At 39.8% G+C, this 27,053-nt stretch overlaps 1 protein-coding gene across 1 annotated transcript in view; it reads left to right on the top strand.

Moving 5' to 3' along the window:
- thsd7ba (thrombospondin, type I, domain containing 7Ba) overlaps window positions 1-27,053 on the top strand; it is a 198,125-nt gene that overhangs the window by 106,147 nt on the left and 64,925 nt on the right. The window contains exon 14 of the mRNA XM_071207105.1: window positions 25,979-26,245. Within this exon, the coding sequence (XP_071063206.1) occupies window positions 25,979-26,245 (267 nt within the window). The remainder of the gene's footprint in view (window positions 1-25,978; window positions 26,246-27,053) is intronic.

The raw sequence follows: 27,053 nt of genomic DNA, 5'->3' as shown, positions 1-27,053 counted from the left end.
AAATTGTGGCCAAACGGCGGTACTACACTTCCGTATTAGTCGGTGGGCCCGGAAAGACTTTTTCCCATTGACTAACATTGGGAAAGAGACGTCTGTAAATCGTTGGATAATTTTTTTTAAACTAAATACACTACCCAGTATGAACATTTGTATAGTCCTTATCAAAAACATTCGGTCCTCAAGTTGTACAATGTGCTAATAACGTTATTCTGAGAGTTATTTTCCTATGCATTATGAACGCGCATCTAACCCACGGGGCCGCGCCGCCCGGCACGTTCATGTGACTTGTTCAGTACTACATGAGTTTTACCTTTACCCATGGATGCACAATAAGAATGGATTATATGATTATATGAATACTTTCGTGACGTTTCGCTCTCTCAAAAGTTGGGCCATTTTGTCTTCATGCGCAAATGAGCAACTCTCATCAGAATGAATGAGATCCCGCCTCCCACGCTGTATCCAGTTATTATTATGCATCCATGGGCGGGACACACCAATCTGAGGGTCGACAGGACGCTCATCGGCGGCCAGACATCTATCGACATCTACAGTATCGACGGCCGAAATCAGCTTGGTGTGTAGGGGCCTTTACTCTATACTTTATGTTGCCAGTTTGCTTTAATTCATTATAGTGATTTCTAAACGTTTATATGATAACATAATGATGTGTTTTAATATCACACATTTATGGAGATGCTGGTGTAGTCAAAATTGTCTCAGGATAGAATCTGTTTTGGGTGGAATTTATTTTTTTTAAATGATGGATTTTCATTTTTTTTGCATTGCTTTATTTGCATTGAGTAGTTCATTTCTCGTCAATCAGCATGTTGTATGGGTATTCAATTCACAGATTAGAGAGCAGAGTTTGTGTGTGTCTCAGTAAAAGCTGAACTGCAGATAAATGGTTTAGCTACACTATCCAGCTTTGTTACTGAGCCATTTAAAATTGCTCCAACTCTCTTCTTTGTCAGAATAAGCTTTTAAGTACCCCATGTGTATCATTTTAGCCGGGCCTTTTATACAACTACTGCAGTTCAAATGGTCAATTTGCTTAAGAGAACTGATTTTTTTAAATTTCACAATTCAGTTTTATCTTTGCCGTTGTTCTTTTCTGTACTTCATGAGTATTTCTTCTCCTAAATGGTCTGATAGCATGCTTATATTTGATCGTTTAACTACATTTGATCATTTAATAGTATTGAGAAATATATAATTTAGAAAAATATTAATAAATATGTGTGTGTTTGAGGGGGTTGAGTGCAAGATATCATAACTGAAAGTATATGATAGGGCTGGAGAGAAATTCACTGGGATTTATTATACACCTATCCCACAGAGTACATGGGTTTTTTACGAGGCATTATGTTAAAGGAGAGCTGAAGCCCACTGAAATAGAGACTTGTTTCTTTTATGATGCAACTTTTCTGAGACTGTTTTCCTGACAGCCATATATACCATAATTCATAAAATATTTTAAAAGCAAAAAATCTTTAATATAAAAATACACTTTTGACAGTAAGCCTACAAGCACACTTGAGGTAATGCTTAACAAAAAGGCATTACATAAATATATATAGTTGTATTTAGTGCAGGGGTTAGAGATTCTCCTTTCAGTTTCGTCTAGCAGCTGGTGAGCAAGACACGGAGTCTTCCTAGGTATTTTGGTGCTGCATTGTTTATTCATGGCCACCAGACAACTTCAATGCTGACCTTAGCCTCTGCTCCAATCAGGTGAGGCCCCTTGTGCAGCTTCTGTCTCTCCCTCACTCAACCAATAACTGCTAGACACAAACGCTAAACACTGCTCCATTCTACAATGCTACAAAGAAACATTTCAGCATTGATTGAGTGTTACTACTGAAGGCTTGCAAATCTGGACAGGAACCATTTGTTATCTGTAACTTTGAAAGAAACGACTTTCCCAATTGAAGCTGATGTTTAGCAGTCATAAACTGGCACAGAAATATCATGCTGATGGGTCTAGTCGTATGCCTCAAACCCTCAGAAATGTTTTAATGTGCTCAAACCTAACTTAAGATCATATCAGAATCAGGAATTTAGTTTTCGTGACAGTTGCATCATTTAAGAATAAAATATATACAAACCTTTTTAAGGGGTTCAAGTAAAACAGTGCAATGAAAGTCAGTGTAGCCACTGGGACATGGCGTCTTAGGCACAGGATCATCCTCCACAGCCTAGGGACCCTCTAAAGACCAGAAGCCGTTGATTGAAAGGTTGTCGTCATTGACCTACACTCCAGATATTTGGTTTCACTCCTAGCTTACACCATTAGCTCATCCATTTTCTTAGCCAGTGATCTTACGCTGGCCAAGATGAGAGGGAGAGACATGGCTTACATGACGGCAGGAATGTTGTTCCTGCCGTCATGTCAGCCGGTCCCTGGTGTAAACAAGGCAGCTAAGTGTTTGTATGCAACAGTGGCGAGTGGGATACAAGAAACAAAAACTCCACCTCCACGCAGGTTAGGAGAGGGTGTAGGAAGTTGCAAGTAGAAAAATAAAAAGTACTATAAACTAAGAAACCTAAAAGTGGAAAAAGAGTAACAACCTAGCAGAAGCAACAGGCTGCATGAATGCATGCACACTACATGGACTGACATTAATAAATCTAAGAATTGGCAACGGAAATTGCAACATGATTGTGCAACAACAGTTTTAAACATTTCAGTTAGACCATAACAGACAGGAAGGCAGAAAGGTTTGTGTTAACATTTCCTTGGAGGAGACATCAATCATCTTTTGCCTACTTATTGACATGTCTTTCAAGCTCATTCACCCATGGCTATTCTATAATAAGCTGAAGCTCTTTCACTCGATCCACATTTGCTAATACTTTTCAGCACTTTTCTGACAGTGTTTCAGGGCAAAAGAAGATTATACAGTATCATGCCTGCTAATGGCGCATCAGCTTAACAGATATTACACATAGATCATTATGAAAATGTGGGTTTAATTAAAATGCATAAGGCTAAAACAAGTTAGATATTGGCGTCTCACATGCAGATTGTTGTTGTGCCTGTTGGTCTATGTGGTGATATTGCCAGTAATGTAGTTGTCAAAGTGAAGTGATGTTACTCTGGCGCTCTACACTCAACCACCAGCCGTGTGCGTAGATGAAACAGATTGTTGGTGAATTGCAGTGCGATGGCAGTGAGTTCACAATCTGTGTGGAATGTTTGCAATCAGCCCCACTCCAGAAACAGATGGGCTGCTCACTGGGCACACAGGAGGCCGGGACACCCAGGATCCATGAAACAAATAGGGAGGCACCAGTACAGCAGGATTAGAAAAACTGCGATGCAACTCTTTCACCAGACTTTGGATGTCTGTTGGATGATTTTGCTGTATGATGTCCTTTTGTTGTTCTGTTGTTTATGTTTTTATGTCTTCTTGTGGAACCTACTGCTGCAGGTCTCCCTTGAAAAAGAGATCATTGATCTCAATGGAATTTCACCTGGATAAATAAAGGAATTGAATTGAATGTGTATGTGCTTGCGTGTGTGTGTGTGTGTGTGTGTGTGTGTGTGTGTGTGTGTGTGTGTGTGTGTGTGTGTGTGTGTGTGTGTGTGTGTGTGTGTGTGTGTGTGTGTGTGTGTGTGTGTGTGTGTGTGTGTGTGTGTGTGTGTGTGTGTGTGTGTGTGTGTGTGTGTGTGTGTGTGTGTGTGTGTGTGTGTGTGTGTGTGTGTGTGTGTGTGTTTCTTTACTTCTTTCCACCTGGCTCAAGTCAAGGTATTACGTTTGAAAAATGTTTGCATTCATGTTTCTTAGACCCTTAAAAATGGGCCGTGTCTGTCTATAAATCCAATTTTAAATGTAGTCAATGAGTTGGGGAAACTTATTTTAATTGCATTTTGCATCATAATATATAAAGATATGTCAGAAGCTTTAACCTTTAATCCAATCTAGACAGTTTCCTTTGCTTGGATTGTCTCTCTCTACTACATAACTGAATGCAGATCCTTCATGTGGTGCGGCGCTCTCATCAAATGCGTAATTTGGTTAGTGTTGACATTTACATCAAGAGCCGTTGACAGCATTGACTCTCTAAACATGTTTTAGAAAACAATGTACTGCAGCAACACTATAATGTTAATGACTGCGGAATATTGATAGCTGTTAAAAACAAAGCCCCATTGCTCTGTTATATAACTCTATTCAATGATATGAAGCAGACAATCAATCATGAGAACTCTTTTTCAGCATTTGGACAGCTTGACTGTTTGCGTCTGTTTCTTCGCCGGATATTAAAAATGATAGTGTTTCGAGAGCATCACATGCCTTTCAGCTGTGATGTTACCTTCCTGCTCACACTCAATCTATTATTACTCATCATGAACATAATTAACAGGACTAATTATGTGAAGCCTGATGTGGAATTAATTGAGAGGTTAGCTCTAATAGTCATAATGGAGATGTTAACCGAGATAGCTTGAAATGAAAAGATAATCCTCCCCCTAAGACAAAAGATGTTGTGCTGGAGTCAAGAGGTGTATATTACATTTTAAAGGAAATGTTCTAATATTAATTGATTGTTGGTTGTTGAAATGGCACCAAATGGTCCATCAGAACAAGCCTTAGAATATTTCATGACATCCTGAAGACATCTTATGTTTCATGAGTTGTAAGGCTGGGAACAGAAATAACAGGTTTTTAGGGAATTGCCATAAGCATTGTATGAAAACTATGATATAAACATCACCAATGGGGTTTTAGGTCACATGTGACCTAAGGGGTAGCCTATAAAATATATTAAGCATATATGTTCGGTTCTCCAAAAGTCTAACAACACTCATATAATAAACACATTTTGTTTTTAGATTTAACATCAATGTTGTTCCGTTAATCATTAATAATAAACAGCAACCACTCTGTTCTGGTGAGAAGTCATGGATGAAAAATATAGAGACGTGCATTAGGAGGAAAAAAGGCAAGAGCTTTTCAAATAGAAATAAATTGTCTTTCTGTATTTTCTCTCAACTGAAGTACCATGTAGTCTTTCAGGTCTTTATAGTAGCACACTATGTCCTTACTGTAAGTGTGATGCCTAAATATGCCACATTTGCATACAAATGACATAATAAAGGTGTTCAAGTTGAACGATAATGTTGTTTGTATTTGCATTCTACTTACTGTGAATGTGCTGTTTCGATATGGCGAGAAAAACAATTACTCTGGTCTAACATCCAGAGAGTTTAGATCAGGAGTCTCCAACCTTTCTTCATCTGAGAGCTACTTTGAAAAAATGAAAGTGGCCAAGAGCTACTTGCATCACATCACATGTATTCACATCGTTGAATTAAGCTATACTTTTGTACACGTGTGAAATTGCAATACCTAAAGCTTATCACAAACCTTCACTTCACATCAAGGTCCAAGAAAACGACAATGTCTCACATATTATTATGGCCCACATAGTAAGTACATCACTGAGAATTCACATACATGTCCTTAATCACCACCTGACAAGCATCTTATCCGGCACATGTGTACAATAAGTGCATTCATGCGCTGCATGGAGTCCACCATAGAGGTGTATGCTGGAGTGTACCCACTTAGGTTCACTCTAATAGTTATTTAAATGTTGATCAGTCAGTCTTGTTCTGTATTTAGATTTCATTCATTGTCAGAAAAAGCTGCTTCACAAAGGTTTGTTGAACAGAACCAAATAAAGCAGACATTTTCAGTGCTGCTTGGTGAATGTTCTTGTTTTCTGTGTCTACAAGGCCTCCAGAAATGTTGTGAGTTTTGCTGAGACTTAAGCTGAACATGATTTTTGAGATGTATAACCTCCATCTCCATCTCCACAGGATTGACTCTGAACAGTTCAGCCTTCTTCTTCTTCTTCTTCTTCTTCTTCTTCTTCTTCTTCTTCTTCTTCTTCTTCTTCTTCTTCTTCTTCTTCTTGACATTAAATTATAAACCACAATAAATCAATTGTATAGGTCTAGCCTCCCTATATCTGTGTGTGAAATTGTTCCATCCTCAAAAATAAACTAATACTTCTGCAGTCTAGCTGCAGCTTCTAGCAATGGTCTTCTGTTAAAAAAAAGACACTGAATGTCTTGAATGTGGCATCACAAACATGACTTAAGTCTGAACACAGGAGTATTTACAACAGCATTTTAAAAACAAAAAGTAGTGCATGTGGGTGCACACTTACATTCTCTGTCTTACTGTTACATACATCCCATGAGATTAAGTTAGCTTCATCATGTCTCAATCAGTGATTAAGTGAATAATAAAGTTTCTATCGGGTCACTATCAGCCATTAGGGGAGGGGGCGGGGTTTGGAGGAACGGAGAGGAGACGGTGATCGCGGAAGCTTTTTTCCTCCTGCATTCACAAACTTTACACAAGTATTTGGGTCATTCCAGAATTGGAGGACATTTCATGTCCCCCATATATAAAATCTAATAATCCATGCCCAAAATGCTAAAACATGCACTTGTTGTGTTAAACATACTTGTATTGAGACAAAATGTATATAAAGTTGTAGAAAAAGTGGTTTCAAAATATTATTTAAATGATCAAATAGCTCTCGAACATCCCCTAAAATGGCATTTTTCACTTGTCCCCGCTTCTTGGTGACCAACTTGCATGTCAAATATAACATTTAAAATAGGGATTTTATTTACTTTTTTTGGTATTATTCTATTGATATATGTCTCTTGTAATGGTAAAATCAATTTGTTAAATCATAAACATCTTTTAGATAACAGTAATTTTGCACAGAAGGTGTGTCCCTCAACATGCGTTCAACCCCGTTACCCAAACCTGTTTAGATTGGCACAGGAAGTGAAAAAACTGTAAGTCAGATGACACAGTGGAAGTGACATCAGCAAGCCATGTGCTAGTGCCATGGGTAGACCAAAACTAAGTCCTCTCTTTTATTTTTCATATTTTTACAATCTTTTCAGTCTTAAAAGAGTGTGGCACTCTGACCCACTCAACCCTGTTACTGATATTATCAGAATAAAGCATATTCATTTAAAAGTTATCTTTCTTGCATTAGGTATCCAAGTTTGTCCTTGCCTTGAAAGTAGCATTACATACTACATCTAGCAATAATTCCTGAGGTTAAAGCTCAAAATTAGCATTGATTTCCAACCCTGTTACTTTCAACCCTGTTACTATAATTAGAGTAACAGGGGTAATTCTTCATTGGAAAATATTAATTTGATGCCTAGCTGGGCAAATCACTTTTTTTGTTGGTTTATTATCTGTTTTTCCTAAATACATAAAAACAAATTATAAAATAAAAGGTTCATTTTTCAAAAATGTTGGTGTCTAAATTGTCCTCCAATTCTGGAATGACCCATTTATCAACTGAAAATAGCAAGAGGACATTCATACTCTGCAATCCAAGACTTGATTAAATCCACCAAAAACCTGACATGACGATAACGAGTGTTTTTCAAAAAACACAAATCCCTCCCTGTGTGTCTCTGAGCCGCAGCGACAGGGCCTGATTCAGAGCGGGTCATTCTGCTGTTGATTCTGGAGTGGTGTTGCTGGAGAAAGCAGACTGGTCCGTGTGTGGTGTCGCTGTGCTGCTGTCACGTCTGTTCCTTGATCACTGCGTCACCGACCAATTTAATATTCGTGTCACAGAAACAATTCTAAAATAAAAAAACGTTATTGTCGAGTCGCGGCCGAAAAATCAATAAGTAACCTTACTACGCTATAATCGATAATCGAGTGGCGCGCTACTGAAAAGCTGCCCGCGAGCTACCGGTAGCTCGCGATCGACGTGTTGGAGAGCCCTAGTTTAGATGAAGTGGAGTTTAACAGACATTAAGTGTGAAACATTCCCTGGCTTCGCAACAAAAAATAAAGTTGAATATGCTTTCAAATAGCACTAATCATTCCCTGAGGTCAATTAAAGTGCTTCTGAATATGCATTACAGGGGAAAGGGCTTCCTGCCACCGGGCGTCCAGCTTGTTTGACTGATTGGCATTTGTTATGATTAAAGTCAAACTCCAAGGAAGAGTACATTATCCAATCGTCAAAACTTGGAAACCATTTGTGTTATGTAATCAGAAACGTAGAAAGAGCTTTTAATTAACTCCTGCGATGGAAACAGTGGTGAACACATGTATATCCAACTGCCTGTTCTTAGAAATAAAAAGGTAACATTCCCATTGATGATGTAATGGATTTTTCTTAGATTAAATGTAGTGATTTAAATGCATCACAACAAAGTATGGGATTTAAGATTGGGATAAAACCACACGTCGCTAGTGTTTGAAACTTACTTTCTGAAATGTAAATCAATTCAATGTCTATGACATTTTGATAGTGTTTCCACTGCCAAGTGGTGTACAAAATTGAATCCAAATAGTTTTCTTCACATTATACATGTATGTTTACATTTATAGTTGTATTGTATTGCTTTTTATTCATATCTATATTGCCATTTGTGCCTCAGTCAGTCATTGTGTTAAAAACAATGATGTAAACAATCAAGTATGTTTCTCCATTCAATGAGTGAGTGTTGCTGTGTTACTTTGTAATGTTAAATTTGCTTTTTGAGATATTAAAGGGGACCTATCATGCAAAATGCACTTTTGCACGTCATTTATACATGAAGATGTGTCCCCCGGTGTGTCAGAAAACACAACCCTCTCTTTTCCCAAATCAAAAAAAATGGATATGATACAGACTGACAGTGTTGCCAACTCCTTAGTAAGAAAAGTAGCTATTGGCTGTCCAAAAAGTCGCCAGAAGTCGCTAAATGACGTCATCGCCTAATTTGCATATCATGTAATGGCGGCTGTAGAAGAGAGCATGGTAGAGGGGAGTACAAAAAACGTTCCCAACCCTTCAAGGATCAAAACTTGAAACCACCGGAGTTAAATCCAGACGACAGTAGATCAGAAATATCTCTATTCTGCAATGTAAAATTACTTTTTTGCTTTCCCGTCTTAAGCAGAACATAACTCAGAATGTATTATAGTGTGAAAGTGAGTGAAGAAACATTTACATTTTACATTTAAATCCCGCTAAAAACCAGGACGGCTTGGCAGTTGGCGCATGCGCAATTCATTTGCAGTCTCGACGCGGGGGAGTGTGGTTGTCTCCTCGCTGCTCTCTCTGACTGCAGCAGCAGCAGCTCTGCTGCCGCCAGGCAACTGTCACGGAGCGTCCACACTACAGCTTCAAAAAAAGCTTGGAGCTGGGCGTGTCTGGAGCTTGGGGATTTTATTCAAGCAATGCGACCAACAACCAATCACATGAATCTCCCGCCCCCGACATACAAAGCAAAAACCCCCGGGGATTTTATGGGAGCAATATATTAGGGATCGACCGATATGGCTTTTTCAAGGCCGATACCGATACCGATTATTAGTAATCAAGGAGACCGATAACCGATATTTGGAACCGATATACATTTGCAGTAAAATCAGAAAATCTTGGTGTCAAAATGTAGAATAACACAAACTCCAACACAACTCAACTTCTTTGAAATGCATTTAAGCATATATTGTGTTTAATTAACCTTTAAACATCTTACAACTGGTTTCCTCTCTGTGCCCTTTTCTTTAGTGCAGCCATCTGCTATGAGTTAGAGAGAGACAAGAAGTGGGGCTGCAGGCTGACATGCTTAACTAACAATAATGCTTAATTTATTATATCAAACCAATGCCTGTCTATCTAGCATGAAATCCCAATAAATTACTAGCAACTGCAAAACACTAGTGCTAGCTAATGTTTTGCAAACTATTAAAAGTGAGGCTATTACAGTAGACCTAACGTTAGTCTAGTAGCCTCACTTCTAATATTTTGCTAAACATTTGCTAAATACATGTTGGCTAGCTAATGAGATTCATATATCAACCTGAAAAACTGCGAGGCTCCACTCGCAGCCCCCCCTCCGCACCACAGTTACTCCGCTGCGAGATGCTGCACGCACCCCCAACCGGGTGATTTGCTACAGCGATAATTAGTTTCTCCTCCAACTTTTTTTGAAATATAGAAATGAACGGCGGGATATCTCTCCCAGCTTAGACACGGTTTGATTGGCTACGGCTTGAGCTGTCAGATTTTCCGAAACGGGATTTGATTGGCTGGCGCTGGCTACTCCGGCGTCTCCGGCGTCAGAAGTTGAACATTGTTCAACTTCTGACGCCGGAGTAGGCGGAGACGGACCGCTCTGCTACCCACAATTCAGTTCGGCGAAAAAGCGAGGCAACTTGACGTCACCCCATTCAAAGTGAATGGGCAGATTGGAGTTGTCGACGCTGTTGACGCTGTAGTGTGGACGGGCCGTCAGTCTGAGCGCCTGTGAGTACTATGGGAGGGAGGCGGGGCTCACGGCAGCTCGTTAACTGCAGAACAATACGTGAGTCGCCAAACACCAGAAAAGTCGCTAATAACACCATTATAAATCGTTAGAATAGTCGTTAGTCGCTTTTGACACAAATAAGTCGCTGGAGGGTTTGGAAATCCGCCAAATTTAACGACAAAGTCGCCAAGTTGGCAACACTGCAGACTGATACAGATTTGAAATTGTTCTGATGTCAGAAACGGGGAGCTCCGCCTATATGGGCAACTCTCCACCTATCAGGGGAATGAGAGGTTGCGTGGCATGGTAACAGCATGGTAACATGACGCTCATGCCTCGCCCCCCTCCTTTGCAGGGGGGCGAGGTCAGCTGCAGCGCATTTGCCCAGGGTGTCCGCGGGGTCTTAAAAAGTATTAAAAGTTGATAAATCAATTTAGCAAAAATTAAGGCTATTAAAAAGTATTAAAAAGTATTAAACGGCATTTTCCAAGGTATTAAGAAGGTCCACAGCAACGACAACATGAAACACCCTTTAATTTACTGAAACAACATGTCGGGAAACCCCCTCAAGGCGGCCCCATGCATAGCGTGCCATAAAATGCTGCTTCTTATTTTAAGTTCCGTTGCCTTGCTCCGCTCTGGGGGGGGGTTATCTGCTGGTGGACTACCTGAGAGATATACAGCAGGAGAACACGCCGTCCACCGCGGAGAATAAACAGAAGGGCGACCATGACAACCATGCTCCGGGGTCTTCTTCGCTGCTTTTGGTGTATTTTGTGGCGGCAGCAGCGCCACTTACAGGCCTGGCATATGTACTACATACGTACTACTTTTTTGCATTTTTCTGTATGAGGCCCCTCGTGGGGCCGGGGTCTAAGCCAAACTATATCCGGTCACAGAGATCTGCTATTTTAAAGTAAGGTCAACACATATCTACCCTAAATATAGTCTATATTAAGAACGAGAAAAGTCTTAACATATATATTGTTTTTTGTAAACATATGACAAATGTGTGAGGGGGATGACGTCAGAGCATTTTTCCTATGTGCCGGGCTTGGCCCCGGACAGCCCCAGCCCAATTTAACCCCTGGGTATTTGTGAGGGAGCTCCTATATGGCATTACCCCGCTGAAGCTCATGAAGTTTAATATTTCATATTTCAAAGTTTTGTCAATTTTGTTTATTGGTCAAATACTGGTTTCTAATGGTTTCTGAGGAGTTGTACTGGAATGAAAGAGCACAGAAGCAACAAAGGAGCATGCTGCATTAACCCTGACCTTCACAGAGAGGTTGAAGTTCATGTGGAGAGGAGGCTTCAGTATTCTGTCTGCACTCTGTTTAGTTGTGCTATCTTACAATCAATAGTAAATGTGAGATAAAGTGTGTCGCCAATGTAACCGGTTAGAACTCGAAGTTGCGATGTGGTCTTAAAATGTATGGAAAGGGTCTTAAAAAAGGTCTTAAAAGGTATTAAATTTGACTTCAGGATTCCTGCATATACCCTGTTGCCACAGAATCAGCCCCATGGCATGTGGCCAGTGTCAATGACAATGGCAATAATACAATTTAACCCTCTGGAGTCTAAGGGTATTTTCTCGATTTTTAGATGTTTTCTTAAATCACCTTTTAAATGTATTTCTTCTAACATGGCACCCCATGTGTTACATATCAAAAAGCTCAAAAGCTTAACATTTGACATCCGATTTTCAGAAAATCTTCAAAACTCTTGTGAAAACACAAATGTACTCATGTGATCGAATTGTTTTGGTGTTTTAGATTTGGTTACCAAAGTCTTAGGATCACAAAAGCAGTGAAATATTTGAATTACACTGTATATTTAAGCAATAGCTCACGACAGGCCGTGGTATATGCTCATTATATCACAGCTAAGGGGCGTGGTTCGGCCCGACGTGAAGCGGAGGGTCGACAACCCCCTTATCTGTGATATAATGAGCATATATCACGGCCTGAAGTGAGCTATTGCTTTTATAAAACGGTTACCAAGTGTGGCAATATGAAAGAAAAATACACACTCTAATTTAAATAGTTTTTATTAGTAAATAATGATGTTCAAAATAAAATAGTCCCTCCGTTGCCTTCTGCACGAAACATAGTGCGAGGTGGTTGCTATGCAACAACACTAACAGCTAGCGAACATATTACACAGAGAGCGTTGATCCATTATTTGGCTATTTATTTACATTCAGTTGTATGTTGCCGTTTATTGTGCAGCCATTGGTTACATGGTATAGGTTGAGGTTGTTCTAGGCTGTTGCTTGGCGTGGCGAGAATATTGCTCCACTTTCTCCGGTCCCCGAGATTTGGCTTCCAGTAGCTCTGGAGAGAGCTTTCGCACCTGTGGCCACTAACGCTCATAATTTCTCTGCTTTGTTTCAAGACCCCATCAGAAAGCTTTTGAATGGTGGTACTTTTCCAGTTGGTCTACCTGCTCTTCACGTAGCTCTGCATGTCGTCGTTTAGGTGCTTTCTGGAGATAGGCACTCCTCAATCCACTCCTCCATAGTAAGACCCCCCTGGAGGTCGAAATGAATCTTACATTTTTCCATCTTATGCTTTGTAAGTTTGTTTCGTAACGAAAGAAATGTAAATATATTTATAAAACTGACAAGTCAAATCAAGCAATCTGATTGGTCGATAGCGTTTTTGCGGACCTCTTTGATTTAAGCAATCATACACGAGAGCCTGTACTGGAGTACCAATAATGACGTTCAAGAACGGCCTCAAGTGTATGATTGCGATTATATTACACAAACTATCATTGTAATCAACAATATCGTAAAATAATTTCATAATGTGGGCTAATTTGCTCCCAAACCTACGCTTTCTGCTTGAGTTAATCTCTGTCAGAAAGTAGTTCCTAGAAAGTAGTTCCCATGGTAACGATAGCCAATCAATCGAACACTCCTGCTACCCCGCTTACAGTTATTGATATAATTATAGTAAATAATATATTGTTAACCAATTTATTGAAAACAATTCTTGAATTAGGCTATTTAAATATCTGAGTAATCACTGTGTGGGATTAGCGGAACAAATCAAATCAGGCTGTCCATGGTGCTGAAACATTTTGGGTTCAGAATGAAGGTGGATGTTCATGCTGCCATTAAAAGTGCAATTCTTGAAACAGCTCTCCATGAACTCCATGCCAGACCTTTTTTCAGGTGGTGCTGTGGTGTTTACGGGTAGGACTGCATTATAGGAAGAGCTTTCCTCCAGTGGCCGTTTCATGGCGTGTCCCGGACCGGAAAAAAGCGCGTTGCTCCACACGCACTCAACTCGTCAGTTGAAACAGCCGCAAATCTTTCGTTGGTTTTGTGGTCTGTGTCCATGTCCAACCATTCATCAATACTGAGGCCCCCCAACAAATCAAAATTAACTTTCAAATCTGACATTTTGTAGGTACCGATTTCCAACGAGAGACAATGTATAACAGTGTAACGGCTGTGTGTCGCTAAACGTCGCTATGGAAACCACACGATGTAGGCTCATGGAAGTAGTTTCGGTAGGCTAGTGGCGTGTTTAGGCCACTGGATATTTTGTGATTAGGCACGTTCTATTTGATCGTTGTTTGATCGTGGAATCAAACACGCCTATTGACCAATCAGAGAGCTTGCTCAAACCTATGTGTTATAGAATACAGATTTGAAAACATCGTTGCTTGCTTTAAAAGTAGCACAATTCATTATGTCAAACCTTGGAAAGTATCTAGATATCCCTACCCTAATGCCAAAGGAACTGCACACTGGATATGTTTTGCTGTTTGATGTCTATGTCTGGACCGCTGCGTAAAAAGGAGGGTTTCTGCCCCATTACTTCTCCGCTGCATTCTTGTTCCAGTTTGAAAAGCAAACTGCAAGCAGTTTGCTTTTCAGCCCAACTGTATACTGATTTTATCATGCGCGGAGGGATACTGACTTGTTGTGAAAAGTAACTTATAATTCTACCCATGGTATACGCTCAGTATATCCAACCCAGTCTCACAAAAAAACGTGTAATAACTACGTTGGTCCACAACGTAGGACGTAGTATTTCTACGAAAACGCCTCTGAAATTGTAAGATCCCTACGTTTTTTTTCACCATTCATTCCAATGGCTGGCGTCTATGTCACGTGATCTTCACATTTCTCCCTGCAGAAAAAAATAAACATGGCCGAACTTCGTTTTATTCTCGGTGTAAAATGCCTATTTAAAGTTACTTTGGCCATTAAAATGCATTTGATGCGAGAAATATGAGTTGTTATTTCAGATTATGTGTGCAGTGGATGTACATGATCTTTAGTTTGCTAGTTATTACGAAGATTACTTCAGGAAATGGTGTCTATACAACGTTTTCATTGTTACCAAGGTGGTTGCTAGGGACGCTGCTATCGATATTATTTCTGTTATGTTGTGTAACTGTTTAATGGTGTTATCTTTATTGCTACCCCCTTCCCCGTCAAAGTATAGTGTTGGTCCACAGCGCAAACGTATTAGTTTAACAAAATCTGCTAAAATGGTGCAGAAACGTTATTTTCCCCTGTACAATTCCAGTCTCACATCTCACAGCACATCGTCATTAACAAATACCGGAAACAGACCGAAAACACTTTATTCCGAGTGTACTTGCTTTTCTCTTTGAAAGTCATCACATAACGGCATTGCAATACACGGTTCGGCTGCATTAAATATTACATATCTGCCGTAGTTCGGTATTTATAGAGCCCTGATGAGAAGACTTCTAGACAAACATGAGGAACTGCCGCCAACACTGGAAACGTGACGTGGATCATAAATATATCAACAATTAAACAACATCTTACATTTATTTTCACACAATGCGTCTCCTTGCAGTATCAACACTAATTCGGCGGACTTTTATATTTCATCCAATTGGTAGATAGGCTGTATTTACACCATAAAGGTGCACAGCTGATATAAAGGGACACCTAGTGGTTAAAGCATGTTATTGAATTTCATTATTTTCATTATTAGATATTAATAGAATCCCTATAAAGTATGTTCATTACTCGTTATTCTCTACTAATAGTTAAGTAAAGACTGTATATAATGACTATTTTGCACATCCCTTTCAAGATTTCAAGATTTTCTAAGGTTTATTGACATATCATCTAGGCCTACACAACTATGGTGTAGTTCTGCACTGAATGAAAAACTTGGGTTGCAGGTTCCTCAACAGTGCATTACAAGACATCTATCAATATTTTGTGCATATCTCCAGCAATGTTAACTATGTTGAAGCACTTATTTTAACTGATATTATACATATGTATTATACTCTTATAAGATGTATGTAGATAGTATAAGAAATGTGCAGAATATGACAATTTAATGGTGGAGGTACACATATTGAAAGATGTCTTGTGATGCACTGTTGAGGAACCTGTGACCAAAGTTTTTCATCTCCGACCTTGTCAGGTATTGAACAATCAATAAATAAAGAACACAGAATTATTAAATATAAAACACAGAATTTGTGTGATTATACTAAATGATTTACAAATAAACACCACTGCATATTTACAACTATACACATGCTGATGTAACGCAAATGTTTCCAACTTTGGATCAATAAAGTATATCTTATCTTAAGATGATCGATGGCTACTGCCATATTTGCACAATGTGCCTCTGAACCTTGACAAGTGCATGTTTCAGGCTCATCAATGAACAACAGGAGGGGTCACAGACATAAGACCAGCTGTTAAATAAAGCTCTTCTGACCTTAGCTGTCGTGTGGGTATATATTAATGCTGCCCATTATGGGCACAAGCAATTTTCACCCATTTATTAATTATATGTTTTAAATGTGAGTGTTTCCTATCCCCTAAACCTCCAGGGATGTACACAGTTTAATACTGGCAACTTCTTATTATGGGAAATATGAAAACGTCTTTTAAAACTACAACTCCCAGTAGAGACGTGCCATAGATAGAGAACATGTTGCGAAACACACAATAGCCAGCATGTGTAGTTCTGGGGACGGGGACGGGGACGGGGACGGGGGGGGACGCGGTGGACCCGTTCAAATCCAGTTTTGGACAGTCTGCCGTGGTTCCATCCCATTTCAAGTGCTGTTCGACGCTCTGCACACTCTCCAATCACAGAGCTTGAGGACTATCACGGGGTTTGTCAAGCGAAGCGGAGAGAATACTTACTTCCGGGTGTAATATTCTGTAAAGCAAATGAGCTGCTCCGATAAAAGTCTAGCTTGTACTTTTGATACCCCGCCTCCGACTCCCATCTCTCGGCACCACACTATGCCACGATTTTAGATGCGGATTTTGTTAAACTAATACGTTTGCACTGTGGACCAAGTTCCAACACTATACATTGACGGGGAAGGGGGTAGCAATAAAGATAACACCATTTTACCCAACATAACAGAAATAATATCGATAGCAGCGTCCCTAGCAACCACCTTGGTAACAATGAAAACGTTGTATAGACACAATTTCTTGAAGTAATCTTCGTAATAACTAGAAAACTAAAGATCATGTACATCCACTGCACACATAATCTGAAATAACAACTCATATTTCTCGCATCAAATGACATCAAAGGGCATTTTAATCGCCAAACTAACCTTAAAATAGGCATTTTCCACCGAGAATAAAACGAATGTCGGCCATGTTTTTTTTTTCTGCAGGGAGAAATGTGAAGATCACGTGACATAGACGCCAGCCATTGGAATGAATGGTTAAAAAAAAACGTAGGCATTTTACAATTTCAGAGGCGTTTTCGTAGAAATACTACGTCCTACGTTGTGGACCAACGTAGTTATTACACGTTTTTTTATGAGACTGGGTTGGTATATCACGGCTAAGAACCAATCAGATTGCTTGATTTGACTTGTCCGTTTTATAAAAATGTGTAATTCATGTCTAAAATGAAAAAAATTGAATTTGAATTTTGAGTAAAATAGGTGTTTATCACTCTACTTTCACCACAGCAGGGACTGAGATACAAGACTGAATAATTACTTCATATTACATACCAAGGATCATGTGATGTGTACAAATACAAATTGAGCATTCAAACTTTTTTTTTCAACCAACAATTTATATAAATATAAGAAACTGGAAAATCTAACTATTTACAATATTGAACATCAGAACTTTCAACCAACTATTCATTATAAATGTCAAGACAGTGTCAAGGTCTTTGTCTGTCTTCCAAGACAGTGGGTCTGGCTGCTGTGTAGGTGGGGGTGATGGTGCATGGGCTGCTGTGTAGGTGGGGGGAACAAGTGCTATACGAGATCTCCACGAGACCTCCTGCTGGCTGGGTTGAAGGTGATGGCTGTGGTGGAGCCTTTGTGCTGAGGTGTATCTTGACCTGGTGGCAGCCGCAGATGGAGGTGGAGGCAGCTGTAGTGATGCTGGTCCTTGGTGTTGATGGCTCTGGTGAAGGCCCTTGAGCCACAGTAGATCTTGACCTGGGGGCTGGCACAGATGGATGTTCTGGCTGCTGGATAAACGCCGCCACCTGTGGGCCACTAGGCCCAGACAGCTGTGAAACATCTCTGTAAAACAAATTAAAATGTAGGACAATAATTACAACTAATTTCATTGAAAGTTCAAGTAAAATGTTGCTCAAGCACAAATAACAATGCACACATAAAAAGAAAGTTTGGGAGGTTGGAGAAGGAGTCTCTCTCTCTCTCTCTCTCTATCTCTCTCTCTTTCTCTCTCTCTCTCTCTCTCACACACACACACACACACACACACACACACACACACACACACACACACACACACACACACACACACACACACACACACACACACACAGGTATTTCCAGTTACTTTACATTCAGTATACAATCACAGACACACATATACATAGGCTACATCTGATTACAAAGTATCATCTGTACGGTAAAATAATAACAGGCACACATATAAATAAATCTATGACAAAGTCTCATCTGTACAGAACAGTATGATAAAATAATCGATGGCAAAAACATGTCACTGTAAATGTCTCTGTTGTGGGACGAATAATTGATTAATTTAATCATCTACACATGTAATCTCACTTTTACACACCAAAATAACGTTAACACAGAGTAAACGTTTGCTAATGGAGGGTCTATTTTGTCCCAATAAAAAGTTCATGACTATCGATAAAAAATATATATCAATAAACCTATTGTTCATTTTCGCGGTATTCCCCACACATTGCCAGTACACTATTACTCAGGGTCGGAGTCATGGGGGGTCATTCGCGGGCCATGCCCCCCCAAATGAGTCACTGTGCTCCCCCAACGCAGGGTGGGCAAGCCTTGCCACTTTGGCGTTTTCTTTTTTAAATCATATAAGTGAAAACGTTTCCACTAAAGTTTTTTTGTGCTCACTGCTGCTCTCTGATTGGTGTGTTGCTTGACCAATGACCCCCGACCTTTGTTTTGTTATCATTACGTGGCTGTGTGTTTAGATGAAAGCCCGGTGGCGATCTGTTCATCTGTTACACTGATTATACAGTGAAGCCATCGAAAATAATATGATATACATTACAGTACAAGCATAGGCGGCGCGTGAGGCTCAGGTTTGGGAGGGCTAAATAACTTTTTTTACCTGACGCTGCCCGCCTCCGGCGTCTATAGAAAAGAGATCCACTCAGTGTGCGGAGTTTAAATCTCTCAAGTCATATTACAGGATAAAGGAAATACAGTTTAAACTGCCGTATGCAGAGAAGACGCCGACGTGTCGCACTTATCATTCATATTACATCATCAATCAGATCATCGATCATATAATATCATAATATATCATATATTTCCTTATCTTAGTCAGCTTCTCCAGCCGTATCTGGCCGTGCAACACTTACAGTGTCACATACTGTATGTATGCAGAAGTATTATTTTAAGCAACACATTATGTTGACGAAACACTCGAGTCAAATGTAATTAAAGTCAGATCCACTCGTGTCTTAGATGGGGCAGTGATATCATAAAACTATACGCTTTCAAACAGACCCGGCGCCAGAACAAATCTAAAGGGAGGGCATATGATTTTCATGGGAGGGCACACAAAACCGTCATGTGCTGCGGGCCTGCGGCACAATATATATCAAACAGCGAGGCCAACAGCATTGCGCAAAGACACACACGTATCGCAAATACATACACAAATAAAGGGCAACATCGAAACCACTTTTGAAACATTGTGTGCGTGGCAGCACAGACACTGGTAAATCACGAGCAAGGCACACTGGTTAAGGATGGCAGCTTCCTCATCGTTGCACTCGGAGAGAAATAGTAGAGACGGAGACGATGAACTGCTGTTAGCTCCATTATGGCATTTTGCATGTCGTGAGAGGTGTATGTTGCTGTGTGGGGAATGCTTTCCATTATTTTGGCCAACTCTGCATCTTTGTGCAGTGTATACTCAAACAGTGATAGGAAGAGCCCACTGCCTGAGTCGGACATGCTGTGGAGTGAATCGTGGTCACCTCTGAGGGAGTTGGTTGACGGCTAAAAAAGCTATAATATCAACGACAGCTGACACGTAATAACGGCTCCGTGCCAGCTGATCTGCACCAAAGTACTCATTTCCTTATTTGTTTCCTCGCGTATCTCTCTCTCTCTCTCCACACACTCTCACATGAAATGTGTTATTTTGATGCGGCATGCCTTAGCAGTCCTTTATCAGTCTGTAATGCGTGTTTCCAGTCGCAAAAACCGTTGACAGTAAAAGCCGGGGGTTTGCCCGGGGTTTGCCAAGGTTAAGCTTGTGACATGAAGGCGTGCTGCTGCAACGGCAGGTGCAGGGTCGCCAGCAGCACCATCGGCTGCAGTTATTTCATCGCTATTTCGTTTTAATAAATCCTTAGACCTTTTAAGCCAATTTCTGATGTCCATTTTGTAATTCAAACAGAAATGGGAGTCTACAGAATGCACAATAAACAAATCCAGAATAGGCGGCAGAGTGTGACGCTGTGATTGGTCTATATGTGGACGAATCACAAATCACAGACACATGCATTTATTTGACGTAGCCTGCGATTTTTTAGTTACTATCTGACATCACACATCGTAGCATAAAAGTGCACTGTTTATTTATAATTAAAAAAATAAATATTTTTAAATTTTTATAAATAATAAAAATGATGTTTATTGGGGGAGGGCAGGAATGTCAAATGGGAGGGCCTGGCCCTCCCACGGCGCTGGGCATGCTTTCAAACACTCAGTAGGCCTAGTTATTTTGTAACCAGTTGTTCTGTATTCACCTTGCAGGTGCAACTCTGTGGCTTGTATCCTGGATTATATGTTTAAGTCATGGATGTTTAAAGCTCATATTTACGGTGGCCCTGAGGTGCAAGACACCACAGCATTTCAGAAAACACCACAGCATTTCACAAAACACCACAGCATTTCAGAAAACACCACAGCATTTCACAAAACACCACAGCATTTCACAAAACACTACAGCATTTCAGAAAACACCACAGCATTTCACATTGGACGGAAAGGGTATTCCTTTAGGGAGAACACTTCTTGTTTGTGATTGGACAGAGCCAGCCAGAGAAGCACTGCTGTGATTGGTTGTTTTTGCTGCCAGTCAAGAAATGACGCTTGTGATTAGCCCAACACATCAGCCGTTAGCTCAGCTGTTAGCACACACTCAGAGCTCACAGCTCCTCATATCTGTTCAGAAACTGGACAAAAGTTAAACATGTACAAACCACAGACTGTCTATGTCATGGTGAATACAGTCGCTGCTTTATTTATGTCTGTATGACGTTGTTGTGAGCGTGGACGGAGCAGCTACAGGTTAGTTTAGCCTGATGGATCCGATTCCGATAGGATTTACATGGAGATACGGCCCGCCCCCTCTCCAGCGTCTTGTTTGAATGACAGGAGTAAATACACAGAATTAATACTTTATTAACTCATGGTTTTTAAGGGGCTTATCTCCATGTAAATACTATGGTAGACCATAGCTGTGTTTGCTCCTGTCAATGCTGTCATTCAAACAAGAGGCGCTGGAGAGGGGACGGGGCGTATCTCCATGTAAATCCTACAACAAAATGAACATATGTGACCGTGATTTAATTGTAATACACGTTTCAAAGTGATGCCGAAGTAACTACATACTGATAACAGTTAGTAAAAACCATTAACGCTTTGACAAGTCTGCAGACAAGACGGCAGGCGAAAAGCTTTTAAAATGCGTGTTTTCTGAATCGGATTCATCAGGCTAAACTAACCTGTAGCTGCTCCGTCCACACAACAACATCATACAGACATAAATAAAGCAGCGACTGTATTCACCATGACATAGACAGTCTGTGGTTTGTACATGTTTAACTTTTGTCCAGTTTCTGAACAGATATGAGGAGCTGTGAGATCTGAGTGTGTGCTAACGGCTGATGTGTTGGGACCATACGTTGTGGGACCATGGTTGGGACATATTTCGCTGTCGGGTGTTGACCAATCACGAAGCGTCATTTCTTGACTGGCAGCAAAAACAACCAATCACAGCAGTGCTTCTCTGGCTGGCTCTGTCCAATCACAAACAAGAAGTGTTCTCCCTAAAGGAATACCCTTTCCGTCCAATGTGAAATGCTGTGGTGTTTTCTGAAATGCTGCGGCGTTTTCTGAAATGCTGTGGTGTTTTGTGAAATGCTGTAGTGTTTTGTGAAATGCTGTGGTGTTTTGTGAAATGCTGTGGTGTTTTGTGAAATGCTGTGGTGTTTTGTGAAATGCTGTGGTGTTTTGTGAAATGCTGTAGTGTTTTGTGAAATGCTGTAGTGTTTTGTGAAATGCTGTGGCGTTTTGTGAAATGCTGTGGTGTTTTCTGAAATGCTGTGGTGTCTTGCACTTCAGAGCCACCGTACATATTTGTCTATTATTAGTTTACTTTTCATTAATGAAGTATGACGCTGCGCTGTCAGTACACTTGTCCCTGTTTGTGATTGGTCAAATGTAGCTAACCCCGCCCCCGTGAACGCGCTCTCAGCTGGAGAGAGAAACCCTGGCTTGATTTACCGAGTTGATAACCAGCGTCGTACCGCTTAGCGAGATCTTGTTTGTTAGTTTGTTGTTGTTAGTTTGTTTGCTACTCAAACATATCCAGGGTATGTTGAACTGGCTTCGTAGTACAGGGCACAGGTGGCTAGCAGCGCTAATGTCAAAGACACAGACATTATACATTATATTTGTATTTTACCAGGATGCAGTGACACAAATATTTGGGAAGGCTTAGCCTTCCCTAGCCTACAGCACCCGCCGCCCCTGAGTACAAGTAGCCTACTTCTGGGTCTCTGTGTTTCATTCAAGCTCGGCTCTGTGTGTGTGTGGCACGAGCGCATTTTGTGAGTGCGCAAGCGGTAACGTCGAATGTTGTTGTTAGCATCTGGTTTGCTAGCTATGCTAACGGATATAAAGAGCTGTTTCAACACCAAGGTAGAGGAGAGTCCTCTCCTGTCAGACTGAGAGGATCTTATAACGTCAGCTCAGTGAGGTAAGGACTCTCTCAGTGTTTAGATAGTTAACTTTAGTATAGGTTATCTCAGTGGGTCTCAAACGGTTTGGTCACCATTTATGTAAACCAGTATTTCCGAGGAATACCTTTATATGATCATTATAGTTATTAAAGAATAAGAGAATAAATAAAAAACGGGTATGAAATACTATAGGACAGTAACACGAGAATACAGTTTAAAAGGGGAGTGATTAGTAAAATATCCATAAAGAAAAAGTACATCTGTGTACAGTTCTGTTTCATATGGATGCTGAGAGATGTAGACTATCCATAGATCTCCTAATGTTGCTCTCAAAGTGCACCAGATTGATGCATTTAACTTCAATATTTTTAAAATAATCTTCCCGGGTGAGCATGCCCCCAGACCCTCCTAGTGGAGGTTAGGTCGACCCCCACCTAAAACATGTTCACATGGATAGGCAACCCAGTCTCATGGCATTTCGTGTTCACCAACACGATTTGTAATCTATTGATTCGTGTTCACCAACACGATTTCCTCCTTTTTTTCGTGTTGCACAGCACAATTTTAAAAGCAATGTATTTCTACTGGTAACGTGTTTCGTGCCTGCAGCACGTCTTTTTCTCCGGTCGGGTCATGGAAGACCGGAAGCTGTGTGGTTCATAAAAACATGTTCTTACTCAATATCAAGCCACAATTATTGCTTTTATTTTAAATCGTATAATTTCGGACTTTTGTTGCCGTCTGTGAGGAAAATAAATGGGGCTCAGAGCCTCAGAATACTGAAATCTGTATTTTTAAATCTTTTTTTCGTTGTAATTTGTTATTCTTTTCAAAATAACACACTGTTATTTACTCACCAATAACACACAATTATCCTTGTTTTTATTTATTGGTTTAATTCCATATTCTCGGGCTTTTTTGGCGTCCGTCAGGAACTGAATTTCAAAATAAAAATAACCGGAAACAGACGTAGGCCTATAAGGGACATTTCGAGCATCATTGCGATTGTCAACATTTCTGAGTTTAGGATGGCCGAAGACACTACACTACCCATAATCCCCAGCTATCGTTTAGGACTACAGTCCCCGAGATTAATCTTCAATCTCTGGGATTGGATGTTGGAGTGGCAGTGCGCCAAGGTTACGCCGAGCGTCAAACAGCTGTTTGAAATGGAACTAAACCACGCCAGACTATCCAAAACTGGAATCGAACACCCCCCCAGAACTACACATGCTCGCTATTGTGTTTCGCAAAATGTTCTATGGGACGTCTCTACTGAACGTTTTCGTTTTTTCCCACAATTAGAAGTTGCCAGTATTAAACACATTGGTGTTATCAAATGTAAAACATATAATTAATAAATGGGTGTCCATAATGCGCAGCATTAATATATACCCACATGACAGCTCATTGTTACTTTGTAATTCTACTCCACTACAATTCAGAGGTTAACCTGGTATTTTTACTCCACTACACTTATTTGAGTTACTTTGCAGATTCTGATTAATTATGTGAAATATAAACAACCCTTAAATCAGACTTTAGTTACACCTGAGTGAAATTCAGGGAAAGGTGATTGTCAAGTGCCAACAATCAGGAGAGATATTTGATAGTTGGTGCTTGAGAAGACTAAACATTTATCTACAATTGACATGAATGGAAACGAGTAATAAAGTATATTCATTACTCGTTATTCTCTACTAATAGTTAATTAAAGACTGTATATCATGGCTATTTTGCACATCCCTTTCAAGATTTCAAGATTTTCAAAGGTGTATTGACACAACTACGGTGTAGTTATGCAATGAATGAAAAACTTGGGTCACAGGTTCCTCAACAGCGCATTACAAGACATCTATCAATATGTGTGTACCTCCACCATTAAACTGTCATATTCTGCACATTTCTTATTCTATCTACATAAGAGTATAATTCATATGTATAGTTTAAAATAAGTGCTTCAACATAGTTAACATTGCAGGAAAGCAATATATTAGACGTTAAGTACTTTGTCAGGCTTAATATTTATCTGTAGATAATGATACCCCCAACGTTTTTTTCTTATTTAAAAGAAGACCTTAATCTGTTATTTAATGTTTAAATAAAGGTTAATTCGTTTTTCTGTTTTGCACCTCCTCCTATTAATATCTTTGTACATCTTGCACTAAACTGTTTTATTGTAGAGATCACTTATAGTATCTTCTTGATTTTTTATATTCTATATTTCTATCATTGACCTTCTACTTTCCCCCTATGAAAGTATGTACTCTTAATATTTTTTTAATCAAATATAACACATAAAAACAATAATTCAATAACGTGCTTTAACCACTAGGTGGTGCACACAAGGTACAGACAGCCATAATAACTTTGCATTATTAGTGTAGGACACTTATGTATGTACAACATCTGAAGATGTGTAGTGTTATTCATGCTTTCACATAATTTTACAGCATATTGCAATACTATTTCAGACTCAGTATTTACATTCTTACATTCAAAGAAAATCAGTAATATCTTTAAAAACTACAAGTCCTTTTATATCAGCTGTGCACCGTTATGGTGTAAATATAACCTATCTACGAATTAGATCAAATGTAAAAGTCAGCCGAATTAGTGTTGATACTGCAAGGAGACGTTTTGTGTGAAAGAAAAATTGAAGATGTTGTTTAATTGTTGATATATTTATGATCAACATCAGGTATTCAGTTTCGGCGGCATTTCTTCGGTTTTTCCAAAGGTCTTATAAAGAACTACGGCAGATCTGTAATATGTAATGCAGCCGAAACGGGTATTACAATGCCGTTATGTGATGACTTTCAAAGAGAAAAGCAAGAGCACTCGAAATTAAGTATTATTTTATTATTTTAAAATGTTTTCCGGCCGACTCCAGAGTGGTTTTAACAATGAACACTCAGTTTATGGTTTGATCGTACTCTAGTTTGCTGAATTGCTATATGATACGGGATGCATTATATATGATCATAAATAAATAAACAAAATAAGTGCTTAACATTTGTATTAACATGTTGATCAGAGATCCCCTTTTGCCATTCCAGTTGGATCTCGATAAACTGATATTTAAATAAATGTATTAATGCATTCAGTAGCGCTTACAGTACCAATCACTATTCATATACATTCGTCACCCAGCCAGTGCTCAGTAACTCTGTATTGTTTTGTCCATCTTCTCCTTTAGGTCGTAGTAAAAAGAAGGAACATTGTCTGGATAAGGACTTGTACCCGCTCGAGGACAGAGAGATGTGTCCCTGTGATGAGTTTTTGTCACAGCCTTTTGGTAACTGGTCCGCATGCATCCTCCCTGACCCCTCGGCCCCGGGCTCCCTGCAGGGCTGGATGAGCCAGAGAGAGGTGAAGGAGTGCGGCCACGGGCTGCGCTACAAGGCTGTGGCCTGCATCAACCAGCAGGGACACCTGGTTAACCCCTCACTCTGCACAGACTCAGGTAGGAAGCACAGGAGTATGCTGCAGTTACTTGGTATTTTACTGTTTTTGAACTATAATTGGGGCTCCCATTGTGTTATGGATAAGGATTTCTTGTTGGGTGGCTCTGGTTATTTAATTTTGATCTAAAAAGTCAGCTGTGAGTCACAGCCCTATTTTTTTAATTTAAAATACATTTTCAGAATAATCAGAAATTGTGATATTGTTAAAGCCCGATTATGAGATAATACCATTTTAATTATATGACATTGAAATGCAAACTTCTGGATAGGTTTTAATTGAAATGTTTAGTCTGTTTTGTTTAGTTTTAGCACCTTTGTCCTATTTTTTCTAAGTTGTCTAGAAACGATGGATCATTTGAGAAAAAATATTGGCAATGTAATGTAATTGTTAAGGTAATCTTCGATGTAATATGGGCAGGAAATGCTCCTTTCAGTCCCTTAAATATTGACATTTCTGATTTATCATCATATAGAACTGCATATATTTATATTACAATGAAAAACAAGGCATTTACAGACATCACCTTCAAATATGGAATAAACCATTAATCAACCACCAGAGACATATTAGGCAGATAAATTGATGATGAAAGTTGCTGCCCTACAGGAGACAAACAAAACACATTATTTATACAGTGTGCAAACCCTTAAGCAGTCTCACTATGCTGTGTTGGCACACTGTATGCGTTCAACAATCATTAGTCAGGTAATTATCTCCTGGTGTCAGAGAGAGCAAGTCCAAGGTCTAGCGGGGTGCAAGCCAGTGGCATGTCTGTCTGACATTATTAATGTGATCCTCACTGCAGC

This window comes from Pseudochaenichthys georgianus, chromosome 21, assembly GCF_902827115.2.
Source record: "Pseudochaenichthys georgianus chromosome 21, fPseGeo1.2, whole genome shotgun sequence".
In the NCBI taxonomy this organism is placed as follows: Eukaryota; Metazoa; Chordata; class Actinopteri; order Perciformes; family Channichthyidae; genus Pseudochaenichthys; species Pseudochaenichthys georgianus.
The sequence above is the reverse complement of the archived record's forward strand: the minus strand, read 5'-3'. Positions and strand labels throughout refer to the sequence as shown.